Source organism: Girardinichthys multiradiatus, chromosome 8 (assembly GCF_021462225.1).
Source record: "Girardinichthys multiradiatus isolate DD_20200921_A chromosome 8, DD_fGirMul_XY1, whole genome shotgun sequence".
NCBI lineage: Eukaryota > Metazoa > Chordata > Actinopteri > Cyprinodontiformes > Goodeidae > Girardinichthys > Girardinichthys multiradiatus.
This window is the reverse complement of record NC_061801.1, coordinates 12,702,426-12,715,340: the sequence shown is the minus strand read 5'-3', so window position 1 is coordinate 12,715,340 and position 12,915 is coordinate 12,702,426. Positions and strand designations below refer to the sequence as shown.

At 38.7% G+C, this 12,915-nt stretch overlaps 1 protein-coding gene across 2 annotated transcripts; it reads left to right on the top strand.

The window, feature by feature from the left end:
- Nucleotides 1-6,715: 6,715 nt before the first annotated feature.
- fbp1b (fructose-1,6-bisphosphatase 1b) lies at nt 6,716-10,407 on the top strand. 2 transcript variants are annotated; one of them, XM_047373033.1, is made up of 8 exons: nt 6,716-6,959; nt 7,306-7,468; nt 7,583-7,675; nt 9,131-9,271; nt 9,402-9,539; nt 9,666-9,785; nt 9,870-10,059; nt 10,185-10,407. In XM_047373033.1, exons 1-7 carry the CDS (start codon nt 6,724-6,726, stop codon nt 10,056-10,058), a joined length of 1,080 nt encoding a protein of 359 aa, XP_047228989.1. In that variant the 5' UTR covers nt 6,716-6,723; the 3' UTR covers nt 10,059; nt 10,185-10,407. The 2 variants fall into 2 exon arrangements, with proteins under 2 accessions (XP_047228989.1, XP_047228988.1); XM_047373032.1 differs by having other exon boundaries at nt 6,717-6,959; nt 10,180-10,407.
- The last annotated feature ends 2,508 nt before the right edge of the window (nt 10,408-12,915 follow it).

The window sequence follows — 12,915 nt, the reverse complement described above, 5'->3', positions numbered from 1 at the left end:
GATACTGGTGTGGTGTTAAAGGAGGCTTTGACCTTACGGCAGTCCTATTACACTTTGACCAAAACTTGTGCAAAAAGCCTCCATCAAAACATTATATTCAACTGAAATATTATATCCTGCAGATGATGATCATTACATTTTTAAACAATGTCCAAATGCAATACTGATGACTACTGAGCTGTTATGGTGGACATTTAGATGCATGTCAATATGTTAAATAACGCTCTTTAAAGCAATATGATTTCTCTGCTAGTAAATAAATTCTTAATGAATGCATTCTTGTTTTTAATGCATGCTGGTAATGTTAGGTTAGACTTCTGCCTCCAGCCAGTGATATCTCATAGTGATGAGGTTTGAAAGAATTGTCTCTCTCTGCATTGGTATGATAATTTGCTACAAAAACACATATGTACTACACTCCTCCACACCTGATGGCTTTACAATGAGGTGACTTCTGTGTGCTCTAGTATTGAGTCTAGGAAGAAAAAAAAAAAGAGTCAGACTGAGAGAATGATGGACTGACAGATGCAAACAAAGAGGGATCAAAAAAGAGGTTCAATAGAATTTATCAAGACTGATGCACTTGTTTTGAAATTTTAATGCAAGTCCTCTATTTTTCTTCTTAAAATTTGCTTCAGAATAGACAAAGACTTAGAACTCCAACTTATGCACATGAGAACCCTGACACTACATGTCAGAGAGAGATAGAGAAATGAAATCTTTAAATAGCTAATGATACTCTGAACGTTAAGACTTAATTCCCTTAAAACCTGTCCCCAATCAATGCAATAAAGAAAAAAAGGGGGTTGTGTATTCTGGTATTAATGAGTCCAAAATAGAAGCTACAAGTAGGTAGGCATTGGCTCATTACCGGTATCAAGGTATACTGTGGTTTTAAAAAGTTACGGTTTCAAGCAGCTAAAATTTCTGTCATACATGGTTCCTATGGTTTTAAATTGTTTTGCGAAACGCCAAAGAAAGTGCTGGAGTGACCTGAGTTTCTCCTGCTGTATGGGGCATTGAGTAGCGCAGCGCTGCTCCTCCACCGCTTGTTGCTGTGCGCTGCTGTTCACGTACATTAAAAAAGAGTACGCATCCATTTTTGCTACACTCAAAGAAAACATTATCTACTTTAAAGTAGTTCTCAACATTAAAACTACATACATTCATGGTGTAGAAAATAAAGGGGTTCTTTCCATCACTCTTATTAAAATAATGCAGAGTTAAAATTAATGTGGAAAGCTATAATCTGCTGTTAAACAATAAACTGCAGGCAAGCTACCAGAGCAGACAACTCTACTAAATACCCGGCTAATATTGCCATGTTATAGTTGTGTTCCTTTAAAAACAGCAGAACAGTAAAAAAAATGATATTATTTTGCACAAGTAGCATGTTTACTTAAACACTATTGCAGAAACTAGCTGGCATATACAGTGGGTAGAACAAGTATTCGATAAACTGCCGATTTTGCAGGTTTTTCCACTTGCGAAGCATGTAGAAGTCTTTAATCTTTATCATAGGTATTCTTCAACTGTGAGTGACAGAATCTAATACAAAAATCCAGAAAAATCACATTGTGTGATTTTGAAGTAATTAATTAGCATTTTATTGCATGACATAAGTTTTTGGTCACCTAACAACCAATAAGAATCCCGGCTCTCACAGGCCTGTTAGTTCTTCTTAAGGAAGCCCTCCTGTCCTCCACTCATTACCAGTATTAATTGCACCTGTTTGAACTCATTATCTGTATAAAAGACACCTGTCCACACACCCAATCAAACAAACTCCAACCTCTCCACAACGGCCAGGACCAGAGAGCTGTGTAAGGACATCGGGGATAAAATAGTAGACTTGCACAAGGCTGGGATGGGCTACAGGAAAATAGCCAAGCAGCTTGAAGAGAAGGCAACAACTGTTGGTGCAATTCTAGGTCCTTCTCAAAATATTAGCATATTGTGATAAAGTTCATTATTTTCCATAATGTAATGATGAAAATTTAACATTCATATATTTTAGATTCATTGCACACTAACTGAAATATTTCAGGTCTTTTATTGTCTTAATACGGATGATTTTGGCATACAGCTCATGAAAACCCAAAATTCCTATCTCACAAAATTAGCATATTTCTTCCGACCAATAAAAGAAAAGTGTTTTTAATACAAAAAACGTCAACCTTCAAATAATAATGTACAGTTATGCACTCAATACTTGGTCGGGAATCCTTTGGCAGAAATGACTGCTTCAATGCGGCGTGGCATGGAGGCAATCAGCCTGTGGCACTGCTGAGGTCTTATGGAGGCCCAGGATGCTTCAATAGCGGCCTTTAGCTCATCCAGAGTGTTGGGTCTTGAGTCTCTCAACGTTCTCTTCACAATATCCCACAGATTCTCTATGGAGTTCAGGTCAGGAGAGTTGGCAGGCCAATTGAGCATAGTGATACCATGGTCAGTAAACCATTTACCAGTGGGTTTGGCACTGTGCGCAGGTGCCAGGTCGTGCTGAAAAATGAAATCTTCATCTCCATAAAGCTTTTCAGCAGATGGAAGCATGAAGTTCTCCAAAATCTCCTGATAGCTAGCTGCATTGACCCTGCCCTTGATAAAACACAGTGGACCAACACCAGCAGCTGACACGGCACCCCAGACCATCACTGACTGTGGGTACTTGACACTGGACTTCTGGCATTTTGGCATTTCCTTCTCCCCAGTCTTCCTCCAGACTCTGGCACCTTGATTTCCGAATGACATGCAGAATTTGCTTTCATCCGAAAAAAGTACTTTGGACCACTGAGCAACAGTCCAGTGCTGCTTCTCTGTAGCCCAGGTCAGGCGCTTCTGCCGCTGTTTCTGGTTCAAAAGTGGCTTGACCTGGAGAATGCGGCACCTGTAGCCCATTTCCTGCACACGTCTGTGCACGGTGGCTCTGGATGTTTCTACTCCAGACTCTGCTTCCGCAGGTCCCCCAAGGTCTGGAATCGGCCCTTCTCCACAATCTTCCTCAGGGTCCGGTCACCTCTTCTCGTTGTGCAGCGTTTTCTGCCACACTTTTTCCTTCCCACAGACTTCCCACTGAGGTGCCTTGATACAGCACTCTGGGAACAGCCTATTCGTTCAGAAATTTCTTTCTGTGTCTTACCCTCTTGCTTGAGGGTGTCAATAGTGGCCTTCTGGACAGCAGTCAGGTCGGCAGTCTTACCCATGATTGGGGTTTTGAGTGATGAACCAGGCTGGGAGTTTTAAAGGCCTCAGGAATCTTTTGCAGGTGTTTAGAGTTAACTCGTTGATTCAGATGATTAGGTTCATAGCTCGTTTAGAGACCCTTTTAATGATATGCTAATTTTGTGAGATAGGAATTTTGGGTTTTCATGAGCTGTATGCCAAAATCATCCGTATTAAGACAATAAAAGACCTGAAATATTTCAGTTAGTGTGCAATGAATCTAAAATATATGAATGTTAAATTTTCATCATGACATTATGGGAAATAATGAACTTTATCACAATATGCTAATATTTTGAGAAGGACCTGTATAAGAAAATGGAAGAAGTTCAAGAAGATGGTCAATCTCCCTCAGTCTGGGGCTCCATGCAAGATCTCACCTTGTGGGGCATCAATGATCATGAGGAAGGCAAGGGATCAGCCCAGAACTACAGCACTGCTATTCCACACTGTGTGGAAACCTGGTCGAGAACTACAGGAAATGTCTGATATCTGTAATTGCAAACAAAGGTTTTTGTACCAAATATTAAGTTTTGTTTTTCTGATGTATCAAATACTGTAATGCAATAAAATGCTAATTAATTACACAATGTGATTTTTCTGGATTTTTGTTTTAGATTCCGTCACTCACAGTTGAAGAATACCTATGATAAAAAATAAAGACTTCTACATGCTTTGCAAGCGGGAAAACCTGCAATATCGGCAGTGTATCAAATACTTGTTCTCCCCACTGTACATATATTTTGCTTAAATGCAATAATCAAAGTTACAATAAATAAAATGTAACAGCATTTTTATAACAGTAATTATCAGTATGTTTACATTTTAGCAGCAATATGAATAATTTCTGCTTTTCTGTTTTAAAATGTCCTGACTTGAATCTGGCAGAGTATCTTTGGAGGGAGCTAAAGATTAGGGTGATGGCAAGGAGGCATCCAACCTCAAAGACTTGGACAGAGGTAATCAAAATACCAGTGAAAACATGCAAAAGGATAGTCAGCAATTATAGAAGGCTTTAATTGAGTCCCATAATTGAGTCTTTTACCAGCTTCTTGCCTACAGGTGAGTGTTGGTTAAAAGCCAGCTATTCCTCTGGGATCAATACATAATTAATTATTTTCCTTTAATAAATCATATGCAACTTTTTTTTTTCAAATGTACATGTTGGCAATTTCTTATAATTTATCTTTGTACCTATATATGCCTTTAAATTTATCTTTCTTTAAAAAAAAAATACAATTAGCATGACTTTTGTTTTGGAGGATTGATTCAATGTCACGACACATTTATGAGTAATGAAGCTGCTATGAATTGTACATTTAACAAATGATTCTATTGATCCAGTGTCATAGTCAGTCAGTCATTTCTACCACTTCTTCCAAAGCGGGTCGCGGGGGAGCTGGTGCCTATCTCCAGCAGTCTATGGGCAGGAGGCGGGGTACACCCTGGACAGGTCGCAAGTTCATCGCAGGGCAACACAGGACAACCATGCATACACCCATTCACACCTAAGGGCAATGTAGAGAGACTAGTTAACCTAACAGTTTTTGGATTGTGGGAGGAAGCCAGAGTACCCGGAGAGAACCCACACATGCACGGGGAGAACATGCGAACTCCATTCAGAAAGACCCCCAGGCGAGAGTCGAACCCTGGACCGTCTTGCTGCAAGGCAGTGTCATTGCTTTAAACATACATACCACTTTTAATTACAAGACAACCGCTGAGTTACCGGTGGAGTTTGATGTTTTTAAAACTTTTTACTCAAGGAGTTACTCACCTGTGCAGCAGCAGGAACACAGAAGATACATGCTTGTGATGCAGACCTTAAAGGTAAAGTTTTAAATAACTTAACACTTGGGGGAAAAAAAGTCCAACAGCGATGTCTATGTGCAGATGCAACTCTCACGTTGTCGCATTTCATCGTTCCTCACATGTTTCAGTCTGTTAAACCTTACTTCAGCGTAGTTTTCTCTCCGAAGGTATAGGTCCGTCCCTGCGCCTGCGCAGAGGACAGGTGCCGCTGGGTGGGAGGCACTCAGGTGATGAGTGGTGGACGCAGTAAAATATTCATCAGTTCTGTTCTCCTCTTTGATTACAAAGCATGTCCTCTTTATGGCTCTGCTGTGTGAATGGGTGGCCATCATTACATGGCACAATACTACGGAAATATAAATTAATATGTCCAAAATGTTCTTCTCTGATTCTTTAACCATACAGTCATATTAAATAAATTAGAATAGCTGAGGCTTTGTCAGATTAAAGGTTTTTCATGAAAATAGCAACAGGTATTAAACATATATAATGGGTTCGTTAAGAGTTGGTAAAGAAAACATTCTGGCTCTGGATGCGACATATTTTTAAATCTTGCTAGATAGTTCTAAAATATACTACTACTACTAATATGCATAAATTCCCCACAGTCATTTCCCCATGGAACAGAAACAGGCCCGCATAAACAGCGACATCGTGTGGAAACACTTTGGAACTACTAATATAGATCTGTTTTCATTGACGTACGGCGTTTGTTTTTGTGAAAAAAAAAAACGTGCTCGTGTTTTGCTAAGTTGTTTATTTGATAATTTTAAATAATTTTACTGCTTTTTAAACCATTCTTATTGACGTACAGTGTTGTTGCTCGTTTGCCTGTATAAAATTCACTGTCATCCTAATCCTGGAAATAACAGTCATTCATTAGCGTTTCCAGGGTCGTGTAAAGTTCAAAGTTCAGTTTAAGTTTTGTGCTGCGAGACAGTTCCCCGAGCTGCTTGGTGTTAAGACTTAAACTCCTGTGATCCATGTGTACCTGCCCCGTTTCGTCTTTGCATTATAAATAGATGGCGCATTAGGCTGCACCGTCTCTGCACACAGAAACCATACTGACTTTAATGCACCAACAGTTTTAAGATAGGCTTTTTGTTATGTTGCATTGCAAAGACAAATGGAGGGAGGCGAGCAAGAACAATGAATGTTGAGGTTAGAATTTTAAACATTTTGGGGATAGTGCTGTGAAAAGAAACATTAAGCAGTTTGGTAGGAAAATTAAGAACTTTTGGATAATTATGGTTATTCTTTCATTGTCAAAACATACCTTGTCATATAGTTTGTCAACATTTCTGTTAAATGAGCAAAAAACTTTCAACATTTGTAACAGCTGCTTTAAAACTTGTTGATAAGTTAAAGTTTCTTTATCAGGGATAACTTTGGACTTCAGCATATTGAACACAATGAGAAAACATCCACTCTAAGGAGGATCAATGTATTTAAATTATGAAAGTTCAGCTTGAAAGAAAAAGAACATCTTTAAGTTTTCTTAAAATGATTGAATCTTTTGTTACTTTAAATCTTAAAATTGCCCACTATCTTTGAACTTTGCTCTTTCAGACTCACAGTCACAGAGTTGATGAATCAATTCCTACGTGTTAGACACGCAACTTGTGATTGGCTGGAAGAGCTGTACGCCCCTCTAACATCTCCTATCTTTGTTCTAGAGTCCACTTTTTAATGTTGGATACACTCTTACCTCGACCCCTTTCCAGCATTAGGTCGCAGTCCCAGCCAGCCGGCAGAATGTCCGATAAAGGAGCTTTTGATACCAATGTGGTGACTCTCACCAGGTTTGTTCTCGAGGAAGGCAGGAAGGCCCAAGGAACAGGAGAACTGACAACCCTGCTGAACTCCGTCTGTACTGCTGTCAAAGCTATTTCTTCTGCAGTCAGGAAGGCTGGGATTGCTAACTTGTGAGTAGCATTTGACATTTTATTCAAAACAATGCACTATTGCAAAATGTGCATGCATTTCTAAAAACTTAGAAGTGATCTGTCCAATTATTAAATTTGAGTTAATATGAAAGCATATTTTAATCATGTTTTTAATTTTTAACTGATAAGATGGTCAACTGTTTATTAAATATGAGAAGCATGCAAATCAGCTTGCAGTTTGAACTTGTCCCCCGACCAAAGGTATACTATTATTTTCTTTGCTGTGTACCCAGACATACAATATAATGATATGCTTTGATTTATTAATGTAAAGATTTAGCTTTTGCTGTAAAGATAACTCTGTTCCTCTTTTCTCCCTGTGAAGATATGGGATCGCGGGAAGCACCAATGTGACCGGGGACCAGGTGAAGAAGCTAGACGTTCTGTCCAATGACCTGGTGATCAACATGATCAAGTCATCCTTCACCTCCTGCGTCCTGGTCTCAGAGGAAGATGAGAGAGCCATTATTGTGGAGCCAGAAAAGAGAGTATGTGTCCGCATAACTAACAGCATGTAGTTATGCTTGTCTGACGGGGCTGAAAGGCTTTTTGCCCCTTTAATAAAAATAAAAAAAATCACAGTTTTTTCTTCATTCATTCAGGGAAAATACATTGTTTGCTTTGATCCACTGGATGGCTCTTCCAACATCGACTGTCTTGTCTCCATTGGGACAATCTTTGCCATCTACAAAAAGGTCAGGGACTCTGCTGTATTCCAAGCACATGAAAATGACCAAATCTTACTACTGTTTGCCATAAAATGACACTGTGGACTTTTTTCAAGATATGCTTCAGACATGCAGCTATAAATAGCAATTGACACTGCTCAACATTTGACTTCTAGCTCCTCCTATTGGTAGAAACATGGCAGTTATTTGCCTTTAGAAATCACCTTCTTAGTACATGGAGTCCACCTGTGTGTTATTTAATCTCAGTATAAATGCAACTGTCAGTGTAAAGACCTCAGAGGTTTGTTAAAGAGAACATTAGTGAACAAACACCAGTTGACTCTGTTTACTAATTTCTTAAAGCAATTGGTTGAACTGGATTTAAAGGAGTATTCAAGTAAAGGGGGGTGAATACAAAGGCATGCAAAACCTGTCAGATTTGTATTGTTAAAAAAAAACACGTATAAATAAAAGAAATGACTGATATAGTTAAAGCCCCTTATAGATCTCACCTTTAACCTACACATAACATGGGTTTCAGGGTTCATCATTCACCTGTAGAACGTAGCTATTTGTTGGGTATCTGATGTGAAGGGGATGCTTAAATACACTTTAGGCATTTGTTACTTCAGGCTGTGCCTTCTTATTAACATGGTATCTCATCAGTTCTCTAATTAATTTCTAAGTAAAATCAAAATACTTAAGCTAGGTGAAAACAGAAACAAATGATGATTTAAACATGATAACCAAACTTAGGTCTTTATATAATCATAGGGAAACCCTTTACTCCCAGATTGCATGCTTGTTTGTGGTCCTTACAGTGGTTCTAAAACCAGAACAGTCCCTTTGAAGTTGACATTACAAGTGGGAAAGCTGGAGGGTTAGCACCAACACCAAGCTTCAAATCCAATATGTCTTCTTTTCATATAAAGACTATTGATAGCTGCAGGAACAGAACAGTTCATATGCTCTTCTGACAATTTGTACCTAATCAGATCTTTCACACACGTGATCTATAAAAATCCCAAGAGTACAAAACGCAGAGAAATACATTGTTACTATTGTACTATAGTTAACTTTGTCAAGGAGCGTAAAACCTAGTAGATTCCACTGGTTCTCAAACCTGAAACTCAAACACAATTAATTTGGGCTTGATGTCATTCCCAGATCTATGTTCTGACTTCAAAGGTAATTGGACAACAAAATTAAATGCAGTACTTGTTCCATAGCTTTAGCTCCTTGTCCATGGAGTTTTTAACAGGCAAGGCTGGTAGACCCTTCAATTTACAATAGGAATTAGACCTAACCTCGTCTGATTTTAAATTTTAAAGGTTTTACATCCTCTCGGCTTTTCAGTTGTGCCTCAGATAATAAAAGCTTATTTTGTATTTGCAGAACAATATCCTTGTTTATTGAGTCTCATCTTGTTGGTTTTCCCATGTCTCCATGCCAATTCTTGAAAGTTTTCCCCATTTTTTACAGACCACAGATGGGGAGCCATGTGAGCAGGATGCTCTACAGCCCGGCAGAAACATTGTAGCAGCTGGATACGCCCTGTACGGCAGCGCCACTATGATGGTCATCTCCACCGGTCAGGGTGTGAACGGCTTCATGCTAGACCCTGTAAGACTTCAGATTTTGCTGGAATTATTGTTCCTTGACTTCCTTCAGTATGTACAAAAATGGATGATTGAAAACAACACTAAAATGCTGTTTTAATGATGCTATGTTTTATGTGTTTGTACACTTTCAGGCAATTGGTGAGTTCATTTTGGTGGATCGAGACGTTAAGATCAAGAAGAAGGGTAAAATTTACAGTTTGAACGAAGGATATGCACAGCATTTTTATCCAGATGTGACTGAGTACCTTCATAAGAAGAAACACCCAGAGGTAAAGCCAATGAAAGTACTGCATACCCAAATGAGACAATGGTTATCATGTACTGATGATTTACATTTACATTTGTAATATATAGAAAGTAGACATTAATTTGGACTCTGTAAATCTTGTATCCAGGATGGTTCTGCACCATATGGTAGCAGATATATTGGTTCAATGGTGGCAGACGTTCATCGGACACTGGTGTATGGAGGGATCTTCTTATATCCTGCTAATGTCAAGAGTCCAAAGGGCAAGGTTAGAAAGCAGAGATTCTGAAAGCAAATGCTCTTCTTGATGTAATACCCAGGCAAAACCTATGATCTTTTCTTGTTTTTTCAGCTGAGGCTGCTGTATGAATGCAACCCCATGGCCTTCATCATGGAGCAGGCAGGAGGCAGGGCCACTACTGGGTCACAGAACATTTTGGACATCCAGCCAACCAATATCCACCAGAGAGTCCCTGTAGTCATGGGATCCCCTGATGATGTGCAAGAGTATATTTCCATCTACAAGAAACATAACAAATGAGGTACACTGAGTCCTTTACAAATACTCATAATACAATGGAGCAGACATGAACAAGAGCACCATCTCAGACAGTTGCATATTGCTCATTCTTCTGTTGATTTGCTTCTCTTTTCTTTGTCAGGCCAGAATTCTGATGGCCAGAAACGTATATCAAGACCGACAAAACAAGCAAGATCCAAAACTCATTTATTGGGACTTCTGTTTTGTTTTTACTCAATCCCTGTCCTGCACTGATAAAAGAACCGATACCTTAACTGTATCTACATACTCAGCTTCACAATGTTGTTGCCATGTGGTGCTATCACATAGATACCCTGTGTTTTTTTAAATAAAATGCTAATGAAATGATGCTCATTAATCACTGAGTTTCTTTTGATGTTTGCTCTCTACCAGCTTTGAACATCTATCGACTGAAAGTTTTGCCCATACTTCTTTGTAAAGTAGCTTAAGCTTAATCAGATTGGATGTAGAGCCTCTTTTAGCTACACGTTTCATATCTTGCCACAGATTCTCAATCGGATTTAGGTCTGGACATTGTCTAGGGCATTCCAATATATGAACATACTTTGATCAAACCACGTTTTGTAGCTCTGTGTGTTTAGGGTTGTTGTCCTGCTGGAATTTAAACATCTGCCTCATTCTCAAGTCTTTTGTAGACAAACAGGTTTTCTTCCAGGTTTGCCCTGTATTTTGCTCCATCCATCTTTCCATGAACTCGCACCAGCTTTTCTCTCCTTGCTAAATAACATCACCCCCACAGCATGATGCTGCCATCACCATATTTCATTAATGTGTTCAGGTTATTGTGCAGTGGTAGTTCTCTGCCAAACAAAGGATTTCGCTGAAGACCTTTTTGGTCTCATGTACATGGAGCACTTTCTCCCACAGATTTGCTATCTCCACTACATACTGTATCTTGTGGAAGACTTATTACCGGACCTCTGATGGCTTTTTTTTACTGATGAATTTCATCTTCCATAAAAGACAGATTTGCGGAGTGCAGAACATTCAGTTGTCCGATCAGCAGATCTTTAACCTGAGTGATCCCTGCATAAACCCCAAAACATTACATCTGCATTACATCTCACCCTTTAAATGACAGCTAAAACTAAACTTTAAAGAGAGAACTCTTTTGGAGGCTTGTTGAAATTGCTTCTACACAACAATCCACGTTTACGCACACATTCATGCGAAAAGTCACTTAGCCATCTTCAAGGCTAAGCATGGCTTTCTTTTTACATACACTACAATCACAGACCTGTCAGTGGTTCATATGCTTGTAATAAATAAGCGATAGACTGCAATATAAAATAATGATTCTTGAATTTTCTTATTGCATGTCATGCTTCAGTGAGGTTTAGGGTCAATAATAAGGATTAAGGTTACTCTTTTATTATTTGACGAGCCATTTGTGCGAGTCAATCAAAATTCTGAGAAGAAATAATCTACCAGTAAAAACATTATTTTCTTTCAAAATTAAGTTTCACTTTATTGTATCATTTTGAAAGCCTAAATGCGAAGAGTTGATTATATAGGATTATTTATTTTTTAGATTTAATGCTTCGTACTTCACGCTGCTAATGATTTAGAAATTTAGAAACCGACCCTGATGAGCTTGTGAAAATAAAAATATGTGTCAATAAGTGTTGGTGCGGCACTGATGAGTCATAAAGACCTACTGGGACAAACAACAACATTAAACTCATTGTTGTCTCAAAAGGCCCCTTTATTCAATCAAGCTGATTTAAAGAAGTCATTATGGACCATAGAACAACTAAGCCTGCAGATGCAGACTGTGTTATTTACCATGCTGGATGTTAGCTTCTAAAAAGATGGAAAATCTCAATCTTTCTTCCACATAAAACACATTGACTGGAAACTACACTGAAATATAAAAAAAAACAACAACAAAATCCTTCTTTTTATTCTGCTGGTGAAATTAAAAAGTGTGACTCATATAAGAGGTTACTGAAATCAACTTTTAGACAGAGACAAGATGCTCTATGCTTCTCAAAGAACCCCTCTATGTGTATATGGAGACAGGGAGACAACAGAATAATTAATGCAGCTCCGGCACAGTGAAAAGAGTCCATTTTTTTCTTCTTTCCTCTGAAAATGAACCCTCTTCCATTTTAAAAATGTCTTTGTCAGTGTCAGCGCTTTGGAGCCGCAGCGCCCATGAGACACACACACACACACACACACACACACACACACACACACACTGACACTGACATTTCAGACACCCTTGTTTATTTCAATTTCCCTCAGAGTTTGTATGATTATAGAGTGTGAAGTCAATATTTATATTTACAAGAAAAGCAAAAAGTCTGACAGTTTGCTTATCCCTTGCTACTGACTGTGGCATGCTTGTGTGGACTTTTATGACTGCTGAAATGCTGAGCATGAAGAAGAATCGCTAATTGTTTACAGAAAAAAAGCTTATCGGAGCCTTGAAGAATCACGGGAATGTGAAATGATTTATTGGAGTTCATATAATGCATTAAAATCTCATTGGATTTCAATGCATTTTACACAGTTGAAACCAGTTACTTACACACAATCAAGTGTGAAAATTAGGACACTCTTTAAAATGTTCAGTTCTTTATTAAAGAATGTCCACAAATTGATGGTGTTGTGCACCAGCCATGAGATGAAACATGAACTGAACTGTAGACAATCAAAGACACTGGTAAGAAACTCTGCATCTTTAAAGACAGCATTAACCTACTTTTAGACCAGCCCCGGAAGGAGAAGCCAGAGCTTGACTCTCCATGATGTCATGGATATCCCACCTTCACTCGCCTAGAGATGCAGACAGTGGAGAAAACGCGCATGAATATCCAACTTCCTGTCA